Source organism: Trachypithecus francoisi, unplaced genomic scaffold (genome assembly GCF_009764315.1).
Source record: "Trachypithecus francoisi isolate TF-2019V2 unplaced genomic scaffold, Tfra_2.0 Lachesis_group2, whole genome shotgun sequence".
Taxonomy (NCBI): Eukaryota; Metazoa; Chordata; class Mammalia; order Primates; family Cercopithecidae; genus Trachypithecus; species Trachypithecus francoisi.
The window spans coordinates 47,404,565-47,432,447 of NW_022681465.1; the positions used below are offsets into that span (position 1 = coordinate 47,404,565).

General features: G+C 37.8%; 1 protein-coding gene across 25 annotated transcripts in view; it reads left to right on the forward strand.

The window, feature by feature from the left end:
* MEF2C (myocyte enhancer factor 2C) overlaps positions 1-27,883 on the forward strand; it is a 186,091-nt gene that overhangs the window by 117,693 nt on the left and 40,515 nt on the right. For 17 of the 25 annotated variants that reach the window (XM_033179169.1, XM_033179168.1, XM_033179172.1 and 14 more), the window contains one exon: positions 26,001-26,144. In XM_033179169.1, the coding sequence (XP_033035060.1) occupies positions 26,001-26,144 (144 nt within the window). Of the gene's footprint in view, positions 1-26,000; positions 26,145-26,203; positions 26,342-27,883 lie in introns of all 25 variants that reach the window. The other 8 variants (XM_033179178.1, XM_033179173.1, XM_033179183.1 and 5 more) reach the window with 2 other exon arrangements.

Genomic DNA, 27,883 nt, shown 5'->3' on the forward strand with positions numbered 1-27,883 from the left:
TCTCATTCAGTAGATATTGATGGACATGAAGATCATTGCTAAGCGTTCTGCCAGTTACTGGTGATGCATCTGTGATTATGATACCCAATGATCTGAACCATAAGATACAGACAAAGTACAGTGGGCTAACAGAGGAGAAGGAAAGCAATTACAACTATGGGCACCTGAAAAATCTTACTGTAAACTTCAGGTGAAGGCATGGCCTTGAATAAGTAGAATAATTTGATATACTAAGCCAATCTGAGAACGATTTTTCCCATTTAAACTAAAAGTAAGACTAATAAATGTAATTATATGTGGGCATTAAATGCATATATGTATATATATATATATATACACATGTATGCAGTATGTATATGTAGCAGCCTTTTTTGTTGTTTTTTGTTGGCACTGGATTTTTTTAATGTACGGTTTTTCTATAAACAGATGGTTATAGTTTCTAGAGAAATTCCATAGAATACAAATGTTAGAAAGATGCAGTCAATTTAATTGCCGTTAAGCTTAATAAAAGGTTCAACCTTAAAGTTGCATCCCACATCCTTAGTTTAACTTTACAGATGAGATTTTTTTTTCCCCCTCTCTAAATTCTAAAACATGATACATCTGGCTGAGAGGCTGGAAAATTGTTACATGCCTGTGCAACATTCTTACAACCTAATCAGTTCTTCAAGTTTTTCTCGCGGTTTAATCATTGGAGAATGTTCTTTGTTTTTGTAGTCACTGTTTCACATAGTAACAGCTTGTTGTATTTTGGTCTGTTTGCCAGAGGGTAGGTTTATTTTTAAAACCCTGAACTCTGAATTTTTCTTTATTTTTCCAAGATTGAAAGCAGCTGAAATGCCTGGAGTTACAGGTTGAAGGCTGCTTCACAATATGTGGAGGAAGCTTCTTTCCCTCCTCCCTTTGTGTGTGTGTGTGTGTGTGTTTTTAATTTTTCCCTAGCAAATGTCTTCTAACTGGTAGTTGTCTAAAAATAGAAAACTGCTTAACTAAAAATAGCCTGGCTCTCAGTCGTGCCAAGGAAAATGGAGAGGAATAGGCGTGGAATAGAAGGCTGAGTAATCCAGTTCTATTCATTCAGAGAAACCTTTGAGAATGCAGGCGATGATAAAGTGCCCTCAAAAAACCACAGGCCCGACTCTCTCTTCAGACTTCTAGGTGCCAATAAACATTTTAGCCCCAGGATACTTTTTTTTTTTCCTCATAGGTTGTAAACATTTTCTGAAAGACAAGGCTTTGTTTCAGGGAACCTGACAAACTGCCATAAATAACTAACTTTCCTAAGGTCTTAAAAATTCATATTTGTAAGATGTATTTTAAAAGAGAATCTTAAATGAAAGTATTGTAAAATAATGTACATCGTGTAATAATTAACAGAGGAAACTCTGTTATAATAAAAACCACTTAACTGCTTGCAATTAAACTCAAAACTTTAAGGAGTTTCACAGCAAGAAAATTATTCCTGTGACTCATTGTAGCTTAAGAGAGCAGCTGACTCATTTTAGTTTAGCTCCCTGAGACATGAAATTCTCTTGTTCAGTCTGTATCCCCTTAACATGCCAATATTTAGTCTCTTTCTTACAATTATTATTTTCACTCAAGCAGATTTTTACTTTTAAACTTTAAAATGATGTAGAAACTACTTCGAAAAATAGCATTTCTAGAGTAGGATGGCTTTTAGTTTCAATAAATGGAATTCTGAGTAAGTCATAAAAAATATGTGTGTATACATATATATATATACTAGTTTTGCAATGAGAATGCTTTTTTTCCCCCTATTTTGTTTTGCTTAAGTAATCTGTAAATCAGGTCAAACATAGCAACAGGGTGTGGAAATGTCAGCACAGTTCATAGGGTTATACGAGTCTGAGCATTGTTATGTTCAGTTCCTGTAATGCTGCTGGTGATAAGACTCTTGAGACAAAAGACGATAATTGATGGAAAGAGGCTTAAATCATTGCTAGAAGAATCAAGGTCCTTGTATCTGTGTACATCGACTCTTCTGGTCTCCTTCCGTCTTGTAAAGCGTTTTGTCGTCTTGCATGTTGGCCCCCTACTGCTCTTTGTAATGGATGCAGACCACAAGTGATTCCTTTATGCAGCATACAGGGTGTAATTGTGTCTGTGTGGTGTATTAGTAATTACCAAGCTGAATTCCCATATTGTGTCTTTACTGCAGGCATGGAAAAATAGGACATACAACCCTGCAAAACCATTTTCAACCTAGATAGTGAGCCACTTAGAGCTGTATTCCAGGGACAAAGCCTTTTATTTGAATACTTTTTAAACAAAATTTTCATTGTTGAGTCATTTGTGCCATGCAGGGTAAATTCAGTTTGGGAAATTATTACCTTTGATATTATATTATTCATTTCTGACTCTTCAGCAAAGTCTTTGTAATATGGAAAACATTGGCTCTTTTTAACTGCTGAAATAAAAAAATAATATTGTTAGATGTAATAGTGATATGAGCTATGGTAACTATGCTAAGCTATCATACAGAAAGAATACTATGTGAATTACTACATTTAATAGATTTTGTAACATTTATAAACATGAAATAATATAGTTATTTTAGTAGCATTTTTATCTTAAACAGTTGTATTTTATACATAATTTATCGATATTGGCTCAAGCATTGTTAAACTTCAGAAAAAGCTGACAAAAAATTTTGTTACAGTAAACAGATATAAATTAATTATTAATTTCTTTGCTATAAAATTTGCATCCATCCTTTATGTATTATGTAGCTGATATTGATTTGACTACCTCCAAATCATTGTGGATTTGAAATGTCCACAGTATTATCTGTAATAGAAGCCAAAATAATGCAAGCAGCTTGGCTTAAACAAAAGAAAGTATGCTTATTCTGTGCATGAAATGCTTATAATGACAGTTAAAAACTATTAAATAGAAGTACAAAGAAATTAATACAGCAATTTCATTATCGATTTTCAATGCAGTTAGACTTATATTGCAAATTATTCATTAAAGCATTCAAGATTCTCGTTATATTTTTACCTTCATATATGAAAGTGGTCTTTCAGTATGTATATCTTAAAAATTTGCTTCCACTTTTATCTGTAGATTTTTTAATTCAAGCAATAATTATTAAATTCTTAGGATATACAGAACTTTATATGGATGCTAGGAGAAATACAAGTTTGGAAGACATTGTCTGTGACCTCACAAAACTTACAGTCCAATTAAGGTAGAAAATACATGTGGAAATCAACCGGACAAAACAACATAATGAGAACTATGGGATATTTAGGGGGAGGCAACATAGCACAATGTTGAGGAGCATCAGTTCTGGAGATAGACTGCGTGAGTTCTGTATGTCCTTGGGCAGATTACTTAGATTTTCTGTTTTATTTTTTATTTTTATTTATTTATTTATTTATTTTAAGATGGAGTTTCACTCTTGTTGCCCAGGATGGAGTTTGGCAGTGGCACGATCTCGGCTCACTGCAACCTCCACCTCCTGGGTTCAAGCAATTCTCCGTCAGCCTCCTGAGTAGCTGGGATTACAGGCATGCGCCACCATGCCTGGCTAATTTTTTTTTTTTGTATTTTTAGTAGAGACAGGGTTTCTTCATGTTGGTCAGGCTGCTCTTGAACTCTCGACTTCAGGTGATCCACCTGCCTCAGCCTCCCAAAGTGCTGGGATTATAGGTGTGAACCACCACACCTGGCCAACTGTCTGTTTCTTAATCCCATCACTTGTAAATAGAGGTTAATAATACTACCTTCTGCTTTGCTGTTATGAAAATTAAATGAATGAACATTTATAAAATGCTTAGAACAGAGTCTGACACTTGCTAAGGTTTACGATAATGATAATGATGACAATGATGGCAGTGCTGCTCCTGGTAACATATCATCAAGCAATAAGTGGTAGGAAGAAGTTTAAAAAGTCAGGACAGGCAGCCATGATTGGTAGTCATTTTTAGGCTCAAACAAGTCAAATTCAGAAAGATGGATATCAATTGATGAAAAAGATGTGGGCAAACCTTTCAAAAGACCAAGTGTGCAAAGAGTCACAAGAAAAAAGAAACAAGGGCATGAAAAACATTAGCTTGATGTGAAGAGAATATTCACATAAAGAAAAAGAGATAAGAAAGATGGCAATGAAAACGGGAAGAAGAGACAGAGAAATCAAGCACTCTAAATATTTGATGCGGAATTAGATGTGATACAATTGGCATCAGAAAGACACTCCATGGTCTCGAGCAGTAAATTAGCATAATGACAACCAATTCTTGAGAGAGGTTCCACTGGAAAAGACAGAAGCAGTTGTGAAAAGTAGAAGTGCCAAAATATTTTACTTTTTATAAGTATGTATATGTGTGTGTGCTAAAAAGCCTGAAAGCTTTCACCATACTTATATTTTTATTTCATAGGACAAGTTGCTTCGGAAATATGCATATAATTTTAGTTTGCACTAATAAGGTGCACATGCATTTCTTTGAGGACTATTTATCACATACAGTGTGTTAAAAAAGCAAATTATAGAGGCCTCAGGAGGTTTCTTTGTTGTGTTTGTTGTTGTTTTTGTTTTGCCTTTTTATTATTGTTATTATTTACTTTTTTTTTTTTTTTGAGATAATTTCATGCCCTTCGTCCAGGCTGGAATGCAGTGACACAGCCTTGGATTACTGCAACCTCCAATTCCTGGGTGCAAGTGATTCTCCTGCCTCAGCCTCCCAAGTGGCTGGAACCACAGGCACATACCACCACATCCAGCGAATTTTTGTATTTTTTGTAGAGACAGGATTTTGCCATGTTGCCCAGGCTGGTCCCAAATTTCTGGGCTCAAGTGATCCTCCCACTTCAGCCTCTCCACTGTGCCTGGCCTAGGAGGTTTATTTTAAACTATATAAGCTTCTTTACAGTAAATTGAAAAATAAATCAAGATCTATAAATTTGTAAGTTCCTAATGAAGTAGTGCACTGTTTAATTTTTAGACAGTCTCGCTAGGTTGCCCGAGCTGGTCTCAAACTCCTGGGATCAAGAGATCTTCCTTCCTCAGGACATGTACGCTTTTAATGACCGCATAAACAGGTCAGGATTCTGAATACAATACTGTCAAATATGAAAACTCTACCCTGAAACTTCCACATCCATATAATAAAAGTCCTGCCCTTTCATATTAAAGACAGTGTGATGCTGGAGGAGGGACAGACACACATTTCGGCATCAGACAAACCTGGTTTCTGCCACTTTCATAAATTCTGTGATCTTGGGCAACATTCTGAATGTCCACCAAGCTTCAGCTTCTGAAGCAGTAAAATAGGAATAATAAAACTCACTTTTGGTCTTCCTGTAAGAATTAGCTTATGTACATATATAGTCATTAGCACATAATGCTCATACAACTGGTATTTATTTTCCTGCTGTTCCTTTTTGCATAAGTAAATTTAGGCAAAAAATTTAAACTTTCACTTGTATATACACACACACACACTTTGGACACTGAAATCTTCAGTGTATTTGGTGCTTACATTTAAATAAAATGTCACATTTTATAAATTATCATATAATGCATTTATATATCTTGTGTAATAACGTTATGAAATTCTTCAGAAATAAGGTCCTCACTACACAGATTTTTAAACTAGGGAAAGGGTAGAAAAAGGAAAAAACTAGGAGTCAAAAGTAATTCTATGAAGTCCAGTCAAAACAGAGTTTAAAAAAAAAATAATAAGTGGAACTCTGCCAAATAGAGGGGCTTGCCCAAGTTCTCTTAGTGAACTCTGGTAGATAGTATTAGGGTATAATTTATTTCCTGATATCCCCTTTGAACTACTTTGTATCCAAGGAAGAGGAGTTAGACAATGAGAGAGGAAGTGAGAAAATGAGAGAGATGTAGGGTGAAAGAGAAGGGGGTAGGTTGATTGAGATTTCAAGACAATGAAAGTAATTAGCAAGGCTAACACAAGTGTGCCTATGCTGCCAGTTTCTTTTCTGAGACAAAAATAAATAATTGATTTCATTAAAATATTAGTCAGTCAACAATGCTTAGTGTGACAATATTGTTAACAGTAAAACATATATGTCGTGCATTGCTTCTGGGGTGAAACTTGAAGCATCTTTGCCCTGGCTCCCTCAGTATTTTCATGGCAGTGAGGATCCATACTCTTGGAAATAAGCCAGGAACACTCTAATGTATTACACATGTGGCTTAGTTCCAGGTGAACAGGTGTTTTAAATATTCTAATCACATACCCACAATGTATATCACTATTGGGAAAAGGATATCATTTTTAATCCACTGATGTTTGTTCTGAGCCACACCTTTTTCACACTGTGAAGATTTTCAAGATGAACAGTGATTTGGGGAGGGATGGCCATCTGAGCTCAACTTTAACTGATAGGAGGTACAACAAATTTATAGTTCTGAACTCTGCACCTGGAGGCTGGCTACTGAGATCAAACCACTTGCTGACCAGCATAAAAATAAATAGGAAAATATTTCAGTGTTTTCCACAATTGCGTTTTTACAAATACAAGAGATTTTATTTATATTAAAGAAAGCTAGTTTTTTGTTTGTTTGCTTGTTTTTTGAGATGATCTCACTCTACCACCCAGGCTAGAGTGCAATGGCACGATTTCCGCTCACTGCAACCTCTGCCTCTTAAGTTCAAATGATTCTCCTGCCTCAGCCTCCCAAGTAGCTGAGATTACAGGCTCCTGCCACCATGCCCAGCTAGTTTTTTTGTATTTTTAGTAGAGAGGGGGTTTCACCGTGTTGGCCAGGCTGGTCTCAAACTCCTGACCTCAAGTGAACCACCCACCTTGGCCTCCCAAAATGCTGGGATTGTAGGTGTGAGACATGAGACACCATGCCTGGTCTGCAAATTCTTATATTATGATTAGGGGAAGAAATTTGTTTTCCATTAGAAACCACCATTAAGTTTGCAAGCATTGTAACATAAAAAAAAAAAAACCCTCACTTTACTGAGGCCTAAGTTACTATATTGAAATACTACTTTCTGGAGGGAAAAAGATAAAATCTACCCAAAAGTACATCTAACCAGAAATAATTCTGAAGATTCTTTCAAATGTTCTGCTTCTTGCTATACACACACACACACACACACACACACACACACATACATCCCTACATATATTCACATATACATGCAGTTAATGTGAGACTGGCAGTTTCCAGCACAAAATATATAGCTCCCATTTCACTGTGCACAAGTTCCTGTGTCAGATCAACAAAACTTTCATTGATTTCTGTCTATCTGGTTGGCTTTGACAATAATGTAATGCAATTGGGGAGGGAGAGTTTCTAATTTCTCCCAGACACCTGCCTTAACCTCATGCTTCATCTCAGTATAGACTGGATTCCTTTGGCTAGTCGATAGTATACATTACCTCATGGAAGCCGACTTTGAACTATGTTTTGCTTCCTTTTAATGGTACTCTTTCCCCTCATCTTTTAACAGTGATCTTTTAAAAAGAAGTGTGATTCTATTCAGAATGATGGTGATGGCTGTTTGAGACATTTTAAAGCTATTAGGTGGTTAATATGTGGTTAATATTATTTATTCAACAGAAAATGGACTTTAAGCACATGTAAAAAGCCAAGCATCATAATTGTAAATTCTTTTAAAAGTTATACAACTTTATTAAGTTTCAATTTTCCAAAAGTCCAGTTTCCCATCTGGGAGACATGGGTATTGGCCCAGCTGTGGGAAACCTCCAGAGAAAACAGGAGAGCTCCGCTGCTGCGGAAGCAGTCAGTGACTGTGGGTGGCATTTTCTCCGCTGAGTCAGGTCCTGCCAGCCCTACCCCAGGCTTCTACCAACAGTGCGGATTTTCTGGCAAGATGCAAAACCCAAGTCTTTGTGGTTCTTGAAGCTCTCCTGCAGTTTCTCCTTTTCCTTGGTACTTTGGGAAATTTTCACTTTAGAATATCACATCTTGCTGTGTCTTCCTCACAACTGTTGAAAAAATTGGGAAGTTTAACAGTCATTTATTTTATTTTTCCTCTCATCTGGCCTATAAAGTAACTTGGTGTTATGTGCGTGTTTTTCAACAAGCAGGAAAGGAAAGAAATTATGTACCCATGATTTTGAAAATATTTTTTATACAGCATACAATATTTTTCCATGATCCCTCACTTTGCCCAGGGAGAAACAATAGTTTCTCCATAAAAGCATACATTTTTATCTTTTCTCCAATCTATTCCCTCAACCCAAGAGAAAATGTAGTCTTGTAGTTACCAGCCTTTGTATCCCCCATCTGCTCAAGCAAACTGAAGAGAAGAGGCAAGCGGTTGGCTTCTGCATCTGAAGAATATAGGTGCCAAAATAAGAAAGTGGACCTTTTTGTTTGTCACAGAGACTTAAGGTTCTTGCTAGTATTACTCTAATCATTGTAATAAACTTGTGCTTCATTTTATTTGTAATCATTTGTAATAAATAAATCATTTATTACCATTATTTGTAATAAACCTGTGCAGATAGGTACATTCTGTATGTTATTCGGAAAGACTTCCTTCCTAGGCTTAGGAATGTTAGGAGTTTAAAAATTTAGTAGCCGGGCGCAATGGCTCACGCCTGTAATCCCAGCACTTTGGGAGGCTGAGGCAGGCGGATCACAAGGTCAGGGCATCAAGACCATCCTGGCTAACATGGTGAAACCCTATCTCTACTAAAAATACAAAAACAAAATTAACCAGACATGGTGGCAGGCACCCAGCTCCTCAGGAGGCTGAGGACGGAGAATGGCGTGAACCCGGGAGGTGAAGCTTGCAGTGAGCCGAGATTGCACCACTGCACTCCAGCGTGGGTGACAGAGGGAGACTCCATCGAAAAGAAGGAAGGAAGGAAGGGAGGGAGGGAGGGAGGGAGGAAGGAAAAATTTAGCACCCTTTCTTTTCCTTGGGGCTTAAAAAACCTACGCTTCATTTTAACTAGATAGATAGTGCCTAAATATTGGTGAAGGGCCTTCCCATCTATTCAGTTGATATTATAGCAAAATAATAGGAAAAACATTTTAGATAATTTTTTATCAGAAAATGAATTTAGTTACAAACACATCCCTTTATGAAAAAAATAAGATTTGTCAGGCATTTCACTAATTTCAGCTGAGAGTAAGTGTTCAAAGGATACAGAGACATGGTTTAGGCAATCCTTATTGTTAAACAACCTTGCAGAGGCAGAATAATTTGATAGCTAAGAGAGAAAATTCTGGAGCTCATGCATGGGTTCATAGACTTGGTTCCACCACTCACTAACTTTGTAAACTTCAGCAAGTTCTTGAACCACTGTGTGCCTCTTTTTTTATTCATCTGTAGATTGGCAGTCATTGTGGAAGAGTAGATTGTGACGATTAATAAGACCCATGCAAAGCCACGGGCTCAGTCCCTGGCACATGTACATGCTCAGGAAATGGTAGGTGTTATTGCTGAGGAATGGATTCAATTAAAATATTAAGAAAATTAATATTTTGATAGTGATGGAAGACTGGTTTAATTTCCTCTTCATGCCATAGGAGAGGAAATGTTGTTTTTATAATTACCTAATGAAGAATCTGGAAGAAATGATTTTGCAAATGATACCCTTAAACTCACCACTGAACTAACAAAATCACTGAGATTTTGTTAAGTTATGGAAATTGAAATACCTAATTTAAAAAATCAGGTTTGCAGTACATTTCCACGGATAATGCCTGAAATTATTGAAGCGATCATGACTACAAAAACAGGCAGCCAGGAGGCCAGGTCTACAGAGTCTGTTCAGAGAAGGCTGTCTGGGGCCACAGGACAGAGTGCGCCATGGGGCTGGCAGCTTGCACTTGGCCTTGCTGAGTTAGACAACAGGTGCCAAGCCACTGCCAGGTGTGGATATCAGGATGAACAAAATTGCTGATGGCCTGTGATAAAGCTTTATGTTAGATCATAAGGTGCTGAGCCTAGATGATGAGAGACCAGTTCACATAGGAAGGGAAAACTTGATGTGTTCACTGGATTATTTTTCCCTTCCTCTCTTTCACACAATCTTCAAATTCTCTCTTTTCCACTCATTTTTGTTCCTTCCCTCTCTCCCTCCCTCCCTTTCTTTCCTCTCTCCCTTCTAGTATTTTTCTGTCTATTTATAACCTCTGTCTCTCATTCTTGGTATTTTTATTTTTAAACGTTTTCTAAGTAGAATGATGGTTACTGGAGACTGGAAGGGGTTGAGGTTACCAGAGGCTGAAAGGGGTTGATGAGGGCGGGAATGAGGAGTTGTTGATCAAAGGGTACAAAGTTTCAGATAAACAGGGGGAATCGGTTTTGAGAGGTACTGCAGAGTAGGGTGGCTATGGTCAATAATAATGTATTTATATTTCAAAATAAGAGAATAAATTTCAAATGTCTCACCATAAAAATTAAGTAAGAGAGGTCATAGATATGTTAGGTAGATTTAATCATGCCACATTGTATACACATAACAAAATGGCACATTATACCATATAGATGTATACAAGTATTGTTTGTCAATTTAAAATAATATTACTAATAATGTTTTTAATTATAGGGGAAAGTTCATCATAACAGTTAACAAATTCATTAATGAAATTTATCTTAACAATTTTATCAACACCAAATGATCACCAAAATAAAAGTAGAAGAGGCATTTGATGCAATTCTGTTTTCTATTAATAAAAATTCTTAATGGACTAGGAATAGAAAGAAATTTCCTTAAGTTTATGAAATGTATCAACAAAAAGCATTCATAGTAAGTATATAATGGTGAAACATTTGGTTCATTCCTTTTAAAGTTATTAATGAGATAAATCTGCCCCCATCCCTGCTTTAAGTCATACTGAGGGCCTAGTAGATGGAACGAAATGAGATAAAGAAATAAAATGTATGTAAATCACACACACAAAATTTCTCTCTATACTTTTCCATTTTTCAGTTCTCAATGTCACTCTAGCTTTTATAGCATCACGTGAAATCCAAGGGGACAATGCCCACCTAAGAATATTATCATCTGCATAATATATGCAGCCATGGGAAATGAGATTTTGTGAACTAAGAATTGGTCCATGATTCTGGACTGTGGATTCATATATGGATAGCATTCAGAGCATAAGGAAAATAAATTGAGACAAGTTTGATTTTAATTATTAGTTAATTTAATTTGGAAACATAAATTTTGAAAAAAATTAACCTGATAAAATAATAAAGTAACTTAGCCTTGATTAGCATACAGTATCAATAATAGTACACTTTCCAAAATATTTCTTATGAATTATATTTTATTGTAAGTATTTAATCTAGAAGGAAGGATCTGTTTGCCATAACGCAATGTATATTAGGAATTTTCAGATTGTATTTATTCATGACTCGTGTCCTCTTCGAGCAATTACACTCAATTCATAATTGCCTACACTAGTGAAAAAGGATCCTTCACATTAGTGCCATAAAACAGCAGGAACTACAATGTGAGTCCAGGCACAGCAACCCCCAATAACAAATGAGCCAGGAAACTAGCAGGCAAGTCCCAGTGGAAAGCTGAGCAGAAGACCCTAACTCTGAAATGCTACTGGCACTTTTGATGTCGGTCCTAGAAATAACTCTGATTATTTTTCTGGTACCAGCTGGAAATAATTATATTGTTAGGTAAGCAAATAAAGGCCCTCTAATTAGCAAACTTGAAATTTACATTAATTTATGAAATTCTCAGGGCCCAGTACTCTGCCAGGTCCTAAGGATACCCAGACACAAGGCACAGACCTGCCCTCAAGGAGCACAGCCTTGTGTGGAACAGAGGCAGGCACACAGTGGCATTGCAGCATGCAGAACTACGACAGGACTGCAGGAAAGATGAGTTTAAATAAAGAAAGCCACTGGAATGATGTCAGTGTGTTTGGTAAATGCAGCAGAAGTCTTGAGAAACTGCCTGAAAATTGTGAAGCACATTTATTTTTAAGCACCTGAAGCTCTTATTAAACAATCCTATCAAACTTTCTTTCATCAGACACCTACCCAAGTCAACGGAATGTAAAATCCACCACTTACTACAAATTCACATGTTAGGTGAGTGGTAATGAGATAACAACTACAGAGGATAAATGGATTCGATTCTCTCCATCTCTACAAGTAATCCATAAAGTGACAGGAGAGCTAAGAGGTAGAAACTTACTTTGGAAGGCCAAGGTGGGCAGATCACGACGTCAGGAGATCGAGACCATCCTGGCTAACACTGTGAAACCCCATCTCTATTAAAAATACAAAATATTGGCCGGGCGCGGTGGCTCAAGCCTGTAATCCCAGCACTTTGAGAGGCCGAGACGGGCGGATCACGAGGTCAGGAGATCGAGACCATCCTGGCTAACATGGCGAAACCCCGTCTCTACTAAAAATACAAAAAAAAAAAACTAGCCGGGCGAGGTGGCGGGCGCCTGTAGTCCCAGCTACTCGGGAGGCTGAGGCAGGAGAATGGCGTGAACCCGGGAGGCGGAGCTTGCAGTGAGCTGAGATCCGGCCACTGCACTCCAGCCTGGGCGGCAGAGCGAGACTCCGTCTCAAAAAAAAAATAAAAATAAAAATACAAAAAATTAGCCAGGCATGGTGGGAGAATGGCGTGAACCCGGGAGGCAGAGCTTGCAGTGAGCCGAGATCGCATCACTGCACTCCAGTCTGGGCGACAGAGCGAGACTCCATCTCAGAGAAAAAAAAAAGAAAGAGGTAGAAACTTATTTGCAGAAAAGAAACAATTATTTCCATTTTAAGTTTACTGCTATGAGTTTTGGAGATCTGGTCTGTGAGACTTTCTTAATGCATGATGTAGTTGTGGGTAGATAGAAGTTTGTTCCCTGACCAATTGACAACATCCTAGAAATCTAACAACTTCTACCTCCAGGTCAACTGTTGAACCTGCAAGGAGCCTTTTCCCCAGATCTCTGACTTCCAGTTGGCCTTTCTGCCTCTTGTTCACTAGGGAGTACATGCTGGTTTCCTGTCCTTATGCCAAGTCTGACGAAGCCCCAGGATGTCTGTCTGCTGGCTTAACTGACCCTGGATCAGCAACTGTCCCCTGACCAGCAACCATCTACCCATTACACCTTTCACCGCCTCTGTTAAGCAGAAGGTTTGCCAGGACATGAACCAATACAATGAAAATATTAATACTGCATTAACCAAGTCCCAGGAGAGATTTTACATGGAAAGGGACAAGTAATATACAAGTAAGACTAGAGACCAAGACTACTCACCTTTTACAGACCTGGCAAACCTAACTAAAAGGCGAGAGAGGTTTGGTTTTCAAGGGGAAATGTTTGCATTCCTAGCCACTAGCTTTTGCTTAGTCTGCCTGAGCCTCTCCATTATATATCATCAGGCTGTCCTTACCATTATTCCCCTGTAGGACTCCTATCCAGAAAAGTTAACCAATTTGTAGCAACATTCTACTGTCGGATATCCTACTAGTTGCCAAGGATGGAAAGTCACCAGGAGACTTCCTGTCTGCAAGAATCTTATAATCTAGAAAATGATATAAAAGCAAGAAAACAGATAGCAACAATATGAAGTAAATGTTAATTGCATAGCTCTAAGGAAGAATAAAAGAGACATTCTATTAACTGTCTCTTCCACGTGATTTTTTTTCCTTTTATAATTTCAGTTTATGTATGAGAATGGGAGAAGGTGAGGTTAAGGGGTGGGTGTCGCTAGTGGTAGAATCAGCGTATATGTAGAGCATGTATACAAACATAGTAAGTGCCCTCTATGTGTTTTCAGATTTCATTGTAATTCCATTTTAAATAAGAACCTCTGTTGCTACAGCCTTGAATTCCATTATTCTTTTATCGACAATAACAATATTTATTGAGTGTCATCCATGTGCTGGGAACATTCAAGATGCTGTGGATACAGAGGTGAAAAAGACAAAGATTTTGCTCTTATAGAACTTTGTTCTAATACATTGAGACTCTTCTCTCCCAGGCAGCCACTGGCGGCTGTGACTTACGTATTGTGTTTCCACAATCCCAGTGATGCTCTGCACTCCTGATACTTCACTTTCTCTAACATATCAGAACAATATGGGTATTGAGCAGTGTGTGTTAACAGTTGTCAATGGTAGTCTCTGGGATGGCATGTCACAAGCTCAGGCAAAATCCTCAATTAGCATCTAAGTGAGTCTTCACAGGACATATTAACTGGGGACATAGAATATAAGAGACTCTCCCCACTCATTGCTATCAGATCACTACAGAATAACCGAAACCAAAGTGAAAATTTTCAAGAGTGAATGATTTATAGCCACTCCTTGAAGAGCAGGTCAGTTTATTAGGAAGAGTGAGAAATCAATTTTAAAAAAATTTGAATGTCAGGTATTATGTGGGAAGAAGTTGAGGATGCCATAAATGAAATCTGTGTTCACTATCCAGAATTGGTCCTTGAAAAATCTCTCTACCTGCCATTTAAGAAATTGAAGAATAGAAATAACTTGCAGTATTTTTGGTGCTGTCCCAAATCGAACAGTGTTATTGATGATGTTGGCCCTATGACTTAAGACATGAAAACCACAACAGCGAGAATGTTCCCCATCAGGACAAGGGCCAGCCCAGGAGAAAAGTGGGCCAGGGTCAAGCCCATTAGATGTCTTTACCTCTCTTCAGCCTGGCAGAGATCCAGGTTGGGAGACATGAATTAAAGGAAACAGTTCAGTCTTCATCTTGGGAGTTCCTGACTGTCTGAAATAAGGATTTTGATATCTTAAGTTCTCAGGTATGATCAAAATAGTCATGACACAAGTCAATCAGCTGCCAACCTCAAGTCTTTATTTCGCAATGCCCTTATGGAAAGTTCTGTGTATACTCTCCTTTTCTGATAAGCTGGCAATAAACTGGAGATCCCAACTGACAGAGATTCTTTAAAGTACATCAAGGGTAATGTCCTTGTTTTGGAGGGAAGACGTAGAAATAGAGAAGAGAATAAACAAAGGTGTCTATTGCAGTAAGTTTGATTTTCAAAATGTTTGTGTCTTCCTGGCAGTAACAGAGCAGCAGCCACAGATGACTTGGAAGCCCATCAAGCCCCAGACTCTGAGCAGGTCTAAACACAGATAAATCCCATCTTTTGTGACCCAGATATAATAGTCTGTGTCACCTCCTCCATTCCCTCAACTCCCACAGGGATGTCCTTTGCAGCAATCATGAAGTCATTCCAGAGATTGCTTTAACCTACCAGAACTTGTACTCCTTACATTTTGAGGTAATAATCTTATTAAAACAAATAAATAGTACTGTCACTCTACAAGACCACCCAACTCATTTCAATTAGTCTGTCACTGTTAGAAAGTATGGCTGTCAAGTTTGTTTGCTTATTCATTTATCCAGTGAACCGTAACTGAGAATCTTGGTTGAGCCCACACATATTAACCAAGCCCTGTGTTAGGGACCAGAGATGCCCATTTTTCACAGAACTCACTACCTGGTGGTGAAGCAGACACGTTTAACAATAAATTACGGCCGGGCGCGGTGGCTCAAGCCTGTAATCCCAGCACTTTGGGAGGCCAAGACGGGCGGATCACGAGGTCAGGAGATCGAGACCATCCTGACTAACACAGTGAAACCCCGTCTCTACTAAAAAATACAAAAAAACTAGCCGGGCGAGGTGGCGGGCGCCTGTAGTCCCAGCTACTCGGGAGGCTGAGGCAGGAGAATGGCGTGAACCCGGGAGGCGGAGCTTGCAGTGAGCTGAGATCCGGCCACTGCACTCCAGCCTGGGCGACAGAGCGAGACTCCGTCTCAAAAAAAAAAAAAAAAAAAAAAAAAACAATAAATTACAATATACCACATATAAAAACAAAGAGGTCAAGGACTGTACAGGTACAGAGTAGGAAGTCCCTGAGTGCCTTCTACAAGTGTTAGGACAAAGCTTCACCAAGTAAGTGAGGGCATAATGTAATAGGATGTCCTAGGACAATTAAGGTTTGTGTAACTGAGAGGAGGAGTATATCAGGATATTCTAGCAAGGCTTGAATGGTATATATCAAAGCAGTGTTTCTAAAGGATCAAGCCGACTTGGCAAATGACATGAAATTTCCCCCTTGGCCAAAACCCAGCGATATAGTTTGGCCGTATCCTCACCCAAATCTCACCTTGAATTGTTATAGTCCCCACGTGTCATGGGAGGGACCCAGTGGGAAGTAATTAAATCTTGGGGATGGATCGTTCCCTTGCTGTTCTCATGATAGTGAATAAGTCTCATGAGATGTGATGATTTTATAAATGGGGGTTCCCCTGCATAAGCTCTCTTGCCTGCTGCCACGTAGGACATGCCTTTGCTTCTCCTCTGCTTTGTTCCATGATTATGAGGCCTCCCCAGCCATGTGAAACTATGAGGCCATTAAACCTATTTTTCTTTATAAATTACTCAGTCTTTGTATGTCTTTATTAGCAATGTGAGAATGAGCTAATACACACAGTACGCAGGAGACAAGAGGAAATGAGCCTAGAGGAAGGTGGAGGGTTTGTAAGGAGAACAGCCATACAATTAGATGTGCATTTTAATTAGTCCCTGCCAGAAGTATGAAGGAAGATTGACTGGAACGTGGGAGTCCAAAAACAAACAGATAAAGCACAGGAGACCTAATAGAAAGAATAATGATAAGTGAGTCAAGAAATTATGGAATCAAGGGTGATTTCTGGGTTTTCAGCTGGAACAAGTATGTTGTAACATTTGCTAGGAAGGGAAAGATGAGAGAGAAATGGATGAAAGGATAGGCTGGAATCCAGAAGATAAATGGGAAAAGAAATGATATAGTAAAAGAGATCATGGGAAATCCTGTAGAAATGAGGAAATGCGGTGGCTCAAAAGATAGCTCAGAAGTGACTGGTAAGTGCAAAGATGTAGGCTGTAAGCTACTCATTTCAAATGGCTAATCATGCATAGACTCAAATTGAATAAAAAGGCATTTACAACTAGGAAATAAAAATAGTGATTTGACTTACTTTGACCCAGGATAGCGTCTACATATTTTGTTAAAATAAGTCATTAATGGTTTATAAAAGATGCTCCAACATGTTATTTGCAAAGCACCAGTGCCTCAAGATACAGCCTTTTTGTCCCTGTAATCCATTTGCAAGTAAAATGCCATAGTCTAAAATGGTTACTATGTGAAGTTACAATTATTATACATTGTATACTTTCAAAAAACCTGCTCCCTGTTCTTTATTAATTTACTTCTTTCCTCTCTCAACCTTTGTTTAATTTATAGTTCTGTCTTGTATTTTCCTTCCTCATTTAAGAAATCACTAACATTGCCCATTCTTCAAACAACCTACAATTTGATTCTTTGCATTCCAGCCTTTCTTTTCTTAACTTGCATTATAAAGATTATTAGGATAGGCTGGACACAGTGGCCCATGCCTGTAATCCCAGCACTTTAGGAGGCTTAGGTAGGTGGATTACATGAGGTCAAGAGTTCAAGACCAGCCTGGACAACATTGTGAGACCCCATCTCTACCAAAAAATACAAAAATTAGCCATGTGTGATGGCACACACCTGTAATTCCAGCTACTTGGGAGGCTGAGGTGGGAAGATCACTTGAACCCAGGAGGCAGAGGTTGCAGTGAGCTGAGATCACACCAGTGCACTCCAGCCTGGGCGACAGAGCAAGATTCCATCTAATAACAACAACTATAGATATAGATATAGATACAGATATAGATATATAGAGATAGGGTTGACTGCATATACTATCATGCATTTCAATCATTATATATTAAGTGTTCTCTCTTTAATATTTCGCTTCACATCTTCTGGATTGAGGATCTCAGGGATTGTTTTACAGCTAACGTGTGCCAGACTTCCCCATCTCAGTCCCATTCTAGGCCAACTCATGATGCATGCCCTGTCCGGGTTCCAAGAGAGGTTTGGCGGAAGAATCCTTATAAACACCAAATCCTTGATCTGTCCTGAGGAAGCCTGAAACATCTGATTGGCCCCAGAATCACCCTGATTTTCCATGAATTCCCTCAGGCAAAGGTTGGCCCAGAATAAGACCAATGTGAAAAGCCCAGGAGAATAGTGGAGCAGTAGACTAGCATCCAAGAATGGGGGAAAACGATGAACTTTGCCCAGGAATTTGAAAGCATGCTTAATTCAGATTTATAGTATCTGACTCACATTCACAAATTTCCCTGTGCTCTTTCCTACAAAGGTTTTTTTTTTCCTTTTCTAACCTTTACCTTCTGCCTGAAATATCACTCCCTTTTTTCTCTTTCCATGCTGAAAATTCTGTGCCCTCTTTCAGCTACCCTTTTGATTACTGAGATTATATGCTTACAACTTTCCGGCACTAAAGATTTCATTGACTGCTCAGTTTTTCTGAGGGTCTCTATTTAGATCAGTACCCCCAAAATTTAAGCCTTCAATAATGTAAAATTTGTGAGCTATAATGTTTCATACATGTAAAAATTATGCCTACATTGCACTGCTTTCTAACTTAAAAACTCTTAAAAACTGTACATTTCAAAAAACAGTAAATTTGTGAGTTATTAAGAGGGAATAAAAACACCGAGTTTTAACATAGTGTGACATGGTAACATGAATGGAAAAAAAGAAATTCCTGTTGCAAAATACTGTACCGAGACTAATTTTCCTCTCTCTAACATTTGAATATTCTTTTCTGTTCTGTTCATCTATTCATTTCAGTTTGTCATGAGTGCCGCAAATATCTAGTACATTCCAACCACTTGCCAGGCCTTGTGCTGAGTTCTGGTGATACAAGATGACAAACTATTCCTAACCTCTAGTAGCTCATGGTAGCAGGAAGAAAAACACATAAACAAATCATCTTTATCAAATGTCCAGAAAAATCATCTTAGCATCTAGAGGACCACAGGCAGCACCTGACATATAGTAGCAGTTAGTAAATACGTATCAAGGGGTCTGGATCCTAGTACGGCCTTTGCCTCCAGCCAGCCAGACAGCCTCAGGCAAGCCAAGAAACTTCCACATACATTAACATTGAAGTGGAAATGTGTGTTCCATTCATTTAGCTAGCATTTATTGAGCACCTATAGTAGGTCAGCCTGCTCTATGGTGAAATGCCAAAGTGAATAAAGCAAAGTGCTTTGTTAAGGACCTCTCAATCTAGCAGTGGGAGAAAAACACATAAATAGTCAATAATGTGTGATTAAGACTATAATGGGAAGATGTGCAGAATAAAATGAGTGCATAAATGAAGGAGAAATTGATTCAACCCTGGTGATCAGAAAGTCTAAAGAGAGGAGACAATGTGTCAGCTGCGCTTTGAAGGAGGAACAGATACTGGTGCGCTCATTCCTGAAGGAGAGCCCAGCTTGAGCAGGGATGCAGAAGGAAAGGCATGCAGCATATGCACCGTTATTCCTCACCCGCTGTGGGCATGAGGAAGGGCCAGATGATGCTTGGTGCTCTCATCCAGACTAGAGTATCAATAATTAGCACGATTTGAATGTTTATGTCAAATAATTTGTGGCCCTTAGAACAGAGTTGGTGGGTGTTTCCTTGTGTTCAATACATGAAAAGGCTTTCAGATCTTTAATTAGTGTGTCTTTTATTTCCATTATTTGAAGATGAAAATGATTCAGTGAAAAAAATTTCAGCTCCAGTATTAAGATTATCTTTTGAGGAAGCATATAAAAATAAAAACAATGACAATCTGCAACTCTATCCATCCCTTCCCCAGTAGAAGTTGATATCTGGCCACAATGAGCATTAATAAATAACCTAGAGGAACACAGTATTGTATGCTTTTATATTTCCATCTTTTTATGAAAATTTTTACAAGTGAATAATTTTTGGTAAAATCTAATTTTTTTGTACTCTGTATTGGAAATGATTTGCTTGCCTAATTAAAGTTTACCTGCTGATTATACTAAATTTAATATATTAATGTATTTCATATATTAATTCATTTCTAGAATAAGAACAAAGAAAAGGGACTATGGTACTACAGGGAGACATAGTATAGACAATGCTTACAGTTTGTGGGGAAATTTCTTGACATCTAATCTTCCCTCAGCCTAAGGCAAAAACCATACAATATTATAAGTCAGGTCAGAGGTTTTTAGTTTTAAATTTGTATTGGCTGCATTCCTAACACATAAGCGCACAGAACAGTATCTGACACGTAGTAGGTTTTCAATAATCATTTGCCAAATAAATGTTAAATGAAGTAAGTCACTGGGCTCAGTCCTCAAACCACCTCTCCGTAGATACTAAAGGGTCAGGAAGCAGCAGCAGCATGAGTACCAGCACACCAATATGGAAACACTTTTAGGAAATATTCTTAGAAACTCCATTTATAGACAGTATTCATTTCAACTACACTTCCTATTCCTACATGAATTTACTACTTTCTAAAGATTATTCAGCTTGTTAAGAGTAGATACTTATCTTCATAAAGCTGTGAACGACAAGCAAAAAGTGATTTAGGATCAGAGGAAAGGAAACTACCTTTTCTAAGTTGATGCTTTTTTTTCTTGGCTTTTGTGTGAACATGACATTCATGCAACTAATAGTAATAATTCCTGCATTTGTTCTTGACACATTAACCCTCTGAAGTAAAGATCACACTACCTATGCAAGAAAGTGTGATTACTTGAATTTTTAACAAAGGTTAATAGGAGTAACTTGGGGGCTTCTCCAGGTTTCTCTCCCTGTAGAATGGGCAGGCACAGGAAAAGGATGATGATGAAAATATACATTCTTGAGGACTGAGATTGCAGACATGAAAAGAAATTGAGTGGTTGAAAGCTTTTAGTCTGTGTTACTAGTTCTCTGAAAAATAAAAGCTGAATTTTACATAAATAGCATTAATATAAAAATACAACTTCATATAATTGAAAAAGGTCAATAATTTACTTATTTCTTTATACTAACAGGAGATAATTTTTGAAAGAATAAAAGGAAAAAATTTTGTAAATCACAAAATAGTATTTAAGAAGGGAAAAATCAGTTTTAATCACTGCATAGGAAAAGGATTTTCTGGTTGATAACATAATGCCTAAAACAAGAAATGAGAGCTCCATGTGGCATTCTTTTTCATTTATATTCCTTTCAGTAACGAAATAGAATCTGTTCCCCTAATGAAATTCTATTTCATTAGAATTTTTGAAGCACCTGTCACCTATCATCATCAGTTTGTACGTATTTCAAGTTTTTCCGATGAGCAAATGGAATAATGCAGGGTCCATATGTCCACATGTCTGGGAGGAAAGATTCCACGTGGTTTTTGGATTACCTGTCTGGACTCTTTCTCCCATTTATTGCTTGGAATATGTCACCTTCTGTCAATCTAATTACTCCTCTAGGAAACGGCTGTTCTCAGCTCACAGTATGACAATCGCTGTCTTGTGAAAATATCCCAGAAGCCTCTGTAGTTGATGGATCTACCTCAACAGTGTCACTCTGACGTGGAAAACTGACTTCAGTATACAGGCTTACTGAAGATTTACTTGAGTTCTCGGAGGAAAGAGTTTCTTTAGATACGTAAGAAGAGAAGCTGGTGGTTTTAGGAGATCTCTTGCCTTATCTTGACATACAGGAATAAATCTTTTCAAAACATAGTCAGCTGAGAGACAGTATATACATCTTGGACTTCTAGCTCCTGTAAAAGAATAACAATTGAAGTACCTGCATTACCTGACCAGTGACACTTGTAAAAGATCAGAGAAGCTTTCAAAGTCCAACAGCAGAGATTTTGATTTTGCTAGAGAAGGGCCCAAAGGAATAATGCTTATTTATCCATTTAGTCAGCCCTTTCGTTCATATCGACTACTCATTACTGTGATGAAGACAGACTTGGCTGAATCTAACAGAAATTCTTTTGTTATCATTAAACAGCTGTAGATTTTTAATATAATAAAGATAAAACTGCTCTTATAGTTCCACATTCACACTATGATATTCAAGTTTGTGCCATCACTTCCATTTTCAGAGCTTTATAATTCCACCATAATCATTTGTTCTTGGCAGAAATGTGTTATACAAGCACTCAGCTGAGGATAATATTTTTGAACATTTTTTCAATGTTCTTTCTGGTTATGTGATTATGGGAATTTGGAACTCAATATTAATTTGCTCTTCAGTTTTGTGTTTGTATATCTCAAAATGCTCTTTTTTAAATAACACAATTTAACTTGAATCATTACTTAGATTCGGGTGATATTCATAGCAAGATAATGCAGTCAGATACAAGAAGAATGTATTGGGAGAAAATGAGCCACATTTTTCATTCTCATCACTGCCATTTCCTTTGTGACTCCATGCCACCTGCCTTGTTTGTTTAATAGTTTATATAATTCTTCAGATACAAAGTGAGCTGCTGACCTAATTGGTTTCTTTCATTCATAAACTGATGCGTTTTATTGACCAATATACACTCCAAGTCTTGACTAAAATTTGACATCTAAGAAAATCAATATTTTAGCTATATTTTCATACTTGAAATTTTCCCTCAGCCTAATTTTTTAAAATTTCTACTTTTTTATTTTTATTTTTACTTTTTTTGAGATAGAATCTCGCTCTGTTGCCCAGGCTGGAGTGCAGTGGCGTGATCTCTGCTCACTGCAAGCTCTGCCTCCCGGGTTCAAGTGATTTTCCTGCATCAGCCTCCCAAGTAGCTGCGATTACAGGCACACGCTACCATGCCCAGCTAATTTTTTTTTTTATTTTTGGTAGAGACAGGTTTCACCATGCTGGCCAGGCTGGTCTCGAACTCCTTACCTTGTGATCTGCTTGCCTCGGCCTCTCAAAGTGCTGGGATTACAGGTGAGAGCCACCATGCCCGGCCAATTTCTACTTCATTTATTTCAGTATCCAGTGTACTACTATAGTTACATATGAGTGAGAGAGATCTAGTCTGCACCCATCACTTCACACAGGTGGGAAAACGGGCAAGGGAAAGGCGGGCCCCACACTGTCTCCAGGCAGGAGGCAAACACTTGTTGACTGACCTTGGGCCATCACGTTTGAGACCTGGCATAGGTTTATCTAATCTCTTCGTGGAAGACTTGTGGAGATAATGGGTTAATATTTGTGGAGATCTTTCAACAAAGTGTAATTGATGTTTGAATTTTTATAAACCAAACACAATATCTGCCCCCTGAAAGCTTTGTGAGAATATTTAGCACACATGTATGTGCCAGATGGATTGTAATGACAGTTGATAGGCCTCTCCTAACCCTTGCGTTCTGTTGTCAGAAATCTGCATATCAAAACAACTATAATTTTTACAATAAGATTTATTGGTTGAAAGATTTGGGTGCACACTGAAAAATCTACTGCCTAGATAAGACTATAAATTAACATTTGGAAGGCTTTAAATTAAAGGTTTATATAAGAAAATTCTTGGCAGGGTGCCATGGCTCATGCCTGTAATCCCAGCATTTTGGGAAGCTGAGGCAAGAGCATCACTTGAGTCCAGGAGTTCAAGAGCAGCCTGGACAACATAATGAGACCCTGATTCTACAAAAATAATTTTTAACCAGGTGTGGTGGCACACACCTGTAGTCCCAACTTCCCAGGAGGCTGAGGTGGAAGGATTGCCTGAGCCTATGACATGGAGACTGCAGTGAGCTATGACCGCGCCACACTGCATTCCAGCCTGGGCAACAGAGAGAGACTCTGTCTCTAAAAAAAAAAAAAAAAGAGAGAGAGAAGGAAAGAATATTTTTAACATGTCTTATAGAAATATAGATAGATAACTTTTGAAAAATATCAAATAATATTTTCTTGATCTTACCTATTTTTCTCTATACAAATGAATTCTAATGAAAAATACATGGAATATAATGCAAAACACTCAGAAAGTATCCTTAAAAGCTCAAAGATATGCGGAGATCAAAGCAGAAACACATCATAATACAACAGTTATCAGCCAGAAGAATGTTCTTGTAGTTGAGATAATAAGAAAAAAGTATGAAGCACAAGAAGTTAAGTTAGTAAATAAAATTATTATTCCAATGTATTGTGATGTTCTTTATCGTATTGTGGTAGAAAGTCTCTAAAAGTACTTACTATGAATGAAAAATGATGCCTGTAGATCAACGATAAGGGGACAGGTGGCCCCACCAATTATAAATTCCCCAAGATTGTAAATGTATATTTTATCATACTGTGTCAAAATATTCATTTTAATATTCAAACATTTTACCACATAATAAGCTGTAACCATATGTTTATTTGTTATATTATACCACTATAACATTAATAAATATTTACAGAGCCACTGTGTATCCTAGATATATTAGAAATGATAGCTTTCTTGATTTTTGATTTTAAGTGAAAATATTCAGTGCCTCAGAAACTAATTTTAAATAATGTTACATTTGTTACACATTGGTAAGAGCCAAGGAGTTTAGATTTTTAAGACTGCCACCCCCCTTTTTAACTCATGTTGTTTTATTTATTTTCCCCAATTGCATAAATTAAAGATGGGGTGTTATCTCAGCTTTGAATTCCTTAGCTTGATGTCGCAGCTTCTGCTTTATTTGTATGTGAATTCTGTCTTTAATAAAGATGAGCTCTGCTGAACTTTCCATTAATGAGAAACACTTAGGTATGCATCTCTTTATAACGGATCTTGATGGTACCAGGAAAATTCAGAAATGTTGCTAGTCTATTAATAATTAACATGGCAAGCTGTATGATTAATCAGAAGTTTTATGATCTCTAAAAACATAACATTATCTCTGTAAATTGAATTGTATACAATTACGTTGACAACCATTAGTTAAAAAAAAAAAAAAAAAAAAAGCCGGCCAGGGTGTGGTGGCTCAGCCTATAATGGCAGCACTTTGGGAGGCTGAGGCAGGCGCATCACATGAAGCAAGGAGTTTGAGACCAACCTGGCCAGCATGGAGAAGCCCGGTGCCTACTAAATATACCAGAATTAGCTGGGCATGGTGATGTACCCAGCCACTCGGGAGGCTGAGGCAGGAGAATCACTTGAACCCAGAAGGCAGAGGTTGTAGTGAGCCAAGATCGCTCCACTGCACTCCAGCCTAGGCAACAGAGCAAGATTCTGTCTCAAATTTAAAAAAACAAGGAAAACCCAGGACTCCTAACTCATACTTTTTCTGTTACAATGTTACATTAGTATTTATTCTTTTGTGACGGCTGAGACTAGACCAGACCCACATCCAGGAAACAGGAGGTTCAAGATGAGGCACTGACGTTTTACTTTCGTGTGTCAGTCTCAGGGCGATTCCTACTCAGCTGAAAAACTGGAGGAACCCTGGCTAGTTTGGTAGTTACTGACTTGGTTACCTGTTTTCAGTGTCCTTTGTCTTCCTTACTCAGCTCAGCTGTTTTCACTTTTCTTTCCACCTGTGTTTAGGAAGAGACCTTCTCATTATTATAAATTTTGATAAGATTTTCACATATATGGAACCCTAACAAACAAAAGTAGTTCTCCACATAAGCACAGTGTCTGAGCATTCTTCACCTATACTTGGTGGGGATATTAGCTATGTTCTCTTCTACCCTTTAGCTGTCAAGTACGTCAGAAGTGGAGGCTGTGGGCGCAGGACACGACTAATGCAAACCATTAGTTTAAATTCACACTTGAATCTGTTTCCAACATTTCTGCTTTTGTCATCATCACAGGTTCAGAAATCATTGAGTAACGTCCTGATTTCTAATTTTTCTGTGGGAAGAGAGTGTTGCAATTTGCCACCTTAATTGTATTCTGCTGTAATTGTCTTTCACTAGATATTTGAAGCACATATGAATTCTGCATCATGAAACTTGAGTCTTTATACCCTCTGTTCGTTGACTGAATTTAGTTGCAAGAGGAATCTTTCGCTTTTATTTTTTTAAACTGCTGATGAGCACTCAATTGAAATGACTCAGTTTTCATCTGTGGTTTCTCTTCCCTAATAGAATAAAGCATATGTAATAACCTGAAATACTGGACAGCTTGAACTTCTTTAATGCCCCTGAATGTCTCTTACAGCCTTTGTCTAGGTTTGAACTTTCTGAATTATGTATTTCAGACGTTGAGAAAGAAGGGCCTTAATGGCTGTGACAGCCCAGACCCCGATGCGGACGATTCAGTAGGTCACAGCCCTGAGTCTGAGGACAAGTACAGGAAAATTAACGAAGATATTGATCTAATGATCAGCAGGCAAAGATTGTGTGTAAGTACTCGGAACACCCTTCATTTTTTTTACTCTTGATATTTCTCTGAACCTGGCAGGCATTGAACAAGAAAGAAAACAAAGGCTGTGAAAGCCCCGATCCCGACTCCTCTTATGCACTCACCCCACGCACTGAAGAAAAATACAAAAAAATTAATGAAGAATTTGATAATATGATCAAGAGTCATAAAATTCCTGTAAGTACCAAAGGTAGATGGCTGGTCTGCTGATAACTGCTGCAGTAACATACCTTAACCCTCTCAGTGATGGCTTTCTCTAAGACTCTTCAGAAAGTCAAACAGATAAATAGCCATCTCATCCCACGGGCAGCTCATTTAGAAAGCAAACCCTAAAAGATGCTGAGATTATGTAATCTAACGGAGTTGCCATCGAAAAGTTCATTCTGAGGTAGAACAGTTCACAGCAGGAAGAGAAAGATTTATGAGACACACCCTGAATTTACACAATCTTTTAAACACACAGTCCATGCAAATCACAATACACGAGTAAAACACTGGAACCTCCTCCCAAGCAAGTCTGAGAATTGCCATAAAATACATAAGATTGTACATTGTTTGCTGAGAGCTGATACACAAGTGGGTCAGCAATTCTTTAATGTAAACTGACAATCATCACCTAAATAAAAGGTGATTTCTGAATAAAACTTCAGCCCCTCTCCCTATACATAAAATTCAGCAACAGCACTGAAGGGTTAAAGCTAATGCTCGCTGCAGGGAACAGACTGCATGAAACCTAATGGTAAGATTTCAACATGTTTGTGTGCTGGGGTGATTTTAAAGCTTTATCAGAATATTATCCGCTTTGCCATCAACATTTTCCATGCTTTAACATTTGGCTAATTTTTGTTTTAACCAAATGAAAAAAATTCTAACAGTCAGTCATATGCCTTGCCAGATATTTAAGAGAAATAACTGCATGTATTATTTTTTTGTCCACATATATAGGAGGAAACTGTATACTTTTTGTTAGATTCTGTCATCAATCAAATAATGTTAATTTTGTGGCATAAAGGGGTGAAACCCAAGGCTCACATGCCTTCTGAATAACTAATGTTAATGTCTGAACCCTAATTATATACAAGCTCCTCAGTAGGTAATCAGTTCCTTTTGAAAAAAGTTCATTTTTTGTAAGTTAGCAAATCAGCCTAAACCTGAAAATTGAGAGAGACTGAAGTGAAAATATGTTTTGGTGATTACAAGTGCAGATATGTGGGGACAAAGCTCGAGGCCAAATTCACAACTTCACTCACAAGATAAATTGATATTTTACCATAGTAGCTGCACACTCAAACCTGTATTGAATTAAATTGAACACTTTAAAACTGTGTGTGCATATTAAAATTTCTGTCCTCATAAATACCTATCTGCTTCTTTTGTTAAATGAAATAATGTCAGCAGTAGAACTTTTGTTGAATCTGAATTTTTAATACACTGTGTCATGAAGGAAAGCTAAGTGCTGTAAATTCTTAAAGGTTTCATAAAACTGAGTATTATATGCACACATTCATAGTGGGCACCTTGTGAAATGGAGTATTTAGTATTATATGCAGCTATGCATACTTGTTATGTCCAGAATTATTAAATGATAAAATATCCATTGGGATTTTATTTTGCCCAGAAGGAAAAGAGAAGCGGCTCCTTTGGGCCAATCTATTTATTTATTTATTTATTTATTTATTTTGAGACGGAATTTCACTCTTGTTGCCCAGGCTGGAGTGC